The sequence below is a fragment of the Propithecus coquereli genome, unplaced genomic scaffold (assembly GCF_000956105.1).
Source record: "Propithecus coquereli isolate 6110/MARCELLA unplaced genomic scaffold, Pcoq_1.0 Scaffold189, whole genome shotgun sequence".
In the NCBI taxonomy this organism is placed as follows: Eukaryota; Metazoa; Chordata; class Mammalia; order Primates; family Indriidae; genus Propithecus; species Propithecus coquereli.
The window spans coordinates 67148-71504 of NW_012143745.1; the positions used below are offsets into that span (position 1 = coordinate 67148).

Genomic DNA, 4357 nt, shown 5'->3' on the forward strand with positions numbered 1-4357 from the left:
GATTGCTTGAGGTCAGGAGTTCGAGACCAGCCCGAGCAAGAGCAAGACCCCATCTCTAGTAAAAATAGAAAAAATTAACAATGATCATGGGTTTGAATTGACAAAAAAAAAAAAGAAAAAATTATCTGGATGTAGTGGCTTGTGCCTGTAGTCCCAGCTACTTGGGAGGCTGAGGGTGGAGGATCCCTTGAGGCCAGGAGTTTGAGGTTGCAGTCAGCTATAATGATGTCACTGCACTCTACCCGGGGCAACAGAGTGGGACTCTGTCTGGAAAAAAAAAAAAAAAGAGAGAAAAATATTTTTAACTAAACATTTTTCATGTTTCTTTCTTGATCTCTCCCCCCTCCCCCAAATTAGGTGGGGTGGAATGGCTGCAAATCAAGGATAATGACTTCTCCTATAGACCCAACATGATTTGTAGCTTTCTACATGAAAATGAAGATGAAGAAGTGGTAGCTCCAGCCCCGGATAAACCTTTGCAGTTGGAAGAGCAAGAGATTCACATGAAAGACAGTTCAAACCTGAGTTATGAACAGGAGAAGCCACTGCACTTGGAAATAGAGGATTCTGGTACTCTTACTGAAATCCCTTCTGAGACAGAAGGTTCTGTTTTTATGGAGACTCAAGATGCTGCCTTAGAAATCACTCCTAGATGAAATGTTTCTCATAATAACTAGTCATAAGTTTTTATATAAAATAATCGGCTATGTAGCTTTCACTTCACTATGTTATTGTTTTTATTGGCTAAATACACATTTTTCAGTTATAGCACAATATACCAAAATCATTCAGGACCAGACATGAATAGAATTTTTTTAAATACGGCTTTAAATTCGATGTTTTACTAAGGTAAGTGTGTAAGTTTTCTATTGTAGCTGTTACAAATTACACAAACTCAGCAGTTTAAAACAACACAAACGTATTGTCTTATAGTTTTGTGGGTCAGAAGTCTGACATGGGTCTCGCCTGGGCCAAAATCAAGGTGTTGGCAGGACTGTGTTCTTTCCTGGAGGCTCTAGAGGGGGCAGATTCATTTCCTTGCTTATTCAGTTGTTGGCCGAATTCAGTTCCTTGCAGTTGAAGGTCCCATTTCCTTGCTGTCTCAGCTGCTGTTTCTAGCTTCTGTGGGCTGCCTCATTCCATGGCTCATGGTCCCCTTCTCTTCAGAGCCAGCAATGGTAGGTCAAGTCCCTCTCCCGTCTTTTTTTTTTTGAGATAAGGTCTTGCTCTGTTGCTCTGTTGCCCAGGCTACAGTGCCATGGTGTCATCATAGCTCACTGCAACCTCAGACTCCCAAGATCACTCAAGTGATCCTCCTGTCTCAGCCTCCTGAATAGTTGGAACTACAGGCATGTGCCACCATGTCCTGCTAATGCTCTCCCATTTTGAATCTTTCCTGTTACTACTTTTGTCATTCATCTCTCTGACCTACCCCTCTGTCTTCCGCTTCCACTTTTACAGGTCCATTTGATTACATTGGGCCCACAGATAATCTCCTGATTTTAAGGTCTGCAACCTTAATTCTATCTGCAAAGTCCCTTTTGCCATGTAACTTAACATACACGGATATAAGGCCAGGGATTAGGGTATGGAAATTTTTGGGATATGATTTTTTAGTCTACCAAAATGAGTATTTTATCTAGGAATAGAAAAAATTTTGAAGTGCTTAAGGATAAAGGTATAATTCCTAATATTCCAGCTCTAATTTCACTCCTTTCCCACTTGAGAAAGATAATTGGAATTCAACTGTAATGGTCATTTTATTATGGCAGTAACCTAAATCTGTGCTGATCATTTGTATTTTTTTTTTTTTTTTTGAGACAGTGTCTCACTCTGTTGCCTGGGCTAGAGTGCCGTGGCGTTAGCCTAGCTCACAGCAATCTCAAACTCCTGGGCTCAAGGGATCCTACTGCCTCAGCCTCCCGAGTAGCTGGGACTACAGGCATGCGCCACCATGACCGGCTAATTTTTTACATATATATTTTTAGTTGTCCAGCTAATTTCTTTCTATTTTTTTTAGTAGAGACGGGGTCTTGCTCTTGCTCAGGCTGGTCTCGAACTCCTGAGCTCAAACAATCCGCCCGCCTCGGCCTCCCAGAGTGCTAGGATTACAGGTGTGAGCCACCGCGCCCGGCCTCCTCTCTCGTTTCTTTACCCTCTCACTGAGCTTGTACGCTGATGATAGCATTGACCCCAGTGTTGGAAAATGCTTCCTGCCTCTGTTGTCGAACTCCTTGAAAGTGCACAAAATCCTATTTATCTCAGCGTGCTAAGCCCAGCCCAATAAAAGATGGAATTGCTGACCCAACATCTGGGGTGTGGGGGGGAAGGAATAAACATTTGAAAGTACATTGAATCATATAGAAATTAATTACACTCAAGCCAGGTATGGTGGCATGCACCTGTAGTCCCAGCTACTTGAGAGGCTGAGATGAGAGGATCCCTTGAGCCTAGGGGTTTGAGCTCAGCCTGGGCAGCATAGCAAGACCCCATCTCTAAAAAAAAAAAAAAAAAAGAAAGAAATTAATTATACCAACTATATACAACTACATAATAAACCTTTGTTCTTATGTCTGTCTCAACCCTATCCCCCTTTCTAGGCACTCTGTAAAAATTATAGGGAGAAGGAGGTACTAAGTTCTAAAATGAAGTTGAAAGGCGGACATATATCATAGGCTTAGCTATCATTTAGATACTGTTCCTCAAGGAAGTTACGAATTCCCTCTCCTAGTCTTTAATAATCTGATGGATCTTTGGGAAGATTTCAGTGTTGCCTGCACTTTAGTCCAGGCAACAGAGCAAGACCCTGTGTCACAAACAAGCAAACAACAAAACAAAACCCAGCAACCAACTAATTCAAGTCCATATGACTTACTGTTATCTGTTGCTGCATAACAAGTTACCCCTAAACTTAACGGCTTAAAACAACAGCAAAAACAGTTATCTTACACAGTTTCTGTGAATCAGGAATTTGGGAGCAGTTTAGCTAGACGGTTCTAGATCAGGGTCTCTCATGAGTTTGCAGTCAATATAATGTCTGGACTGCAGTCATCTGAAGGCTTGACTAATGCTGGAAGATCTGATTGTAAGATGGCTTATTCACATGGCTGGGAAATTCGTGCTTGGCTATTGATGGGGGAGCCTCAGTGTGTTGCCATGTGGACCTCCCTACAGGACTGTTTGAGTGTCCTTCTGATGTGGCAGCTGGCTTCTCTCAGATAAAGTAATCCATGAGAATAAGGTAGAAGCCACAGTGTCTTATGAATTAGCCTTAGAAGTCACACTCTATCATTTCTGCAATATCCTATTCACATTAGGAGGGGACTATACAAGTTCATGAGTATCAGAAAAGCGAAGATACTTGGGGACCATCTTGGAGGCTGGCTATCAAACATGGCAATATGCTGGAGGCAGAACAAAATAGATATGAGATGTGACCCTTACCTTCTAGGAACTTACATTTGAAAGTAAATCACACTGAAACAGACATGGATATGACTCAACATCCAATTCATTGTATTTTAAGTTCCTTTTTGTGCCAAGTACTACGCTAAATAACAGAGGAAAAGATGGCTTCAAAGTTTTGAACCTGGGTGACTACGTGTTATCGCAGGAAAAAAATATGAAAGTAATAGTTGAAGCTGAATTGGAAGGAAAAGGACTAATTAATACATTTTTGATAGAGGGAAACTTTATGGGAGTAAGATATCAAAAGACATGGGATCAGCAGTGAGAAAGTTTCAACAAATAGCTGTAGAGGAGTTGGTGTATGGTGGGGAATAGGAGCAGATGGAGCAGTGAACATGGTGAGGTACCTGATGGAACTCTGAAAAGAGGATTAAATAGCTTGGGCTTGCTATGGAATTTAAGGAGGATCCATTGAAAATACTTGACTGAAAGGTAATCAGGATAAAAGAAATGACTAGCAATATTGGAGCAATTATTGATTATGGGAGTTCATTGAGAGGTTGGGCTTTGACTATGAATATAGAAAGGAACAAAAATTTTTTCAAGTCTTTTTTTGTTTTATTTTGTTTTGAGAGCTTATTTCACAGTTGGATATTCCATTGTAAAATGATATGAGAATCCTGACTTGGAAGGTGATAGAGTAGTTATTATCCATTATATTATAAAAATTGAATAGGTAAGGAGAAAATTATAGACAAGTGACAAAGTTTCCTTTAAGGCAAGAGATGGCAGTGAGAGCTTAAATGATTTCTCAGAATGAGTTGAGAATTGAAATCTGGAAAATGGAATAATAATTGAAGTTGATTACTTTTAGTAATTTTGATGGTAGTACATACCATAGAGGCATTTCAAGGTCTCCATGAAAGATGGAAATTACATGATTATTATT

The 4357-nt window shown here is 40.3% G+C and overlaps 1 protein-coding gene across 1 annotated transcript in view; it reads left to right on the forward strand.

The window, feature by feature from the left end:
- The window catches only part of GTF3C6 (general transcription factor IIIC, polypeptide 6, alpha 35kDa), a 24544-nt gene extending 23832 nt beyond the window's left edge, over positions 1–712 (forward strand). The window contains exon 6 of the mRNA XM_012642847.1: positions 358–712. Coding sequence (XP_012498301.1) covers positions 358–656 — 299 coding nt within the window. The 3' untranslated portion in view covers positions 657–712. The remainder of the gene's footprint in view (positions 1–357) is intronic.
- Positions 713–4357: the final 3645 nt, after the last annotated feature.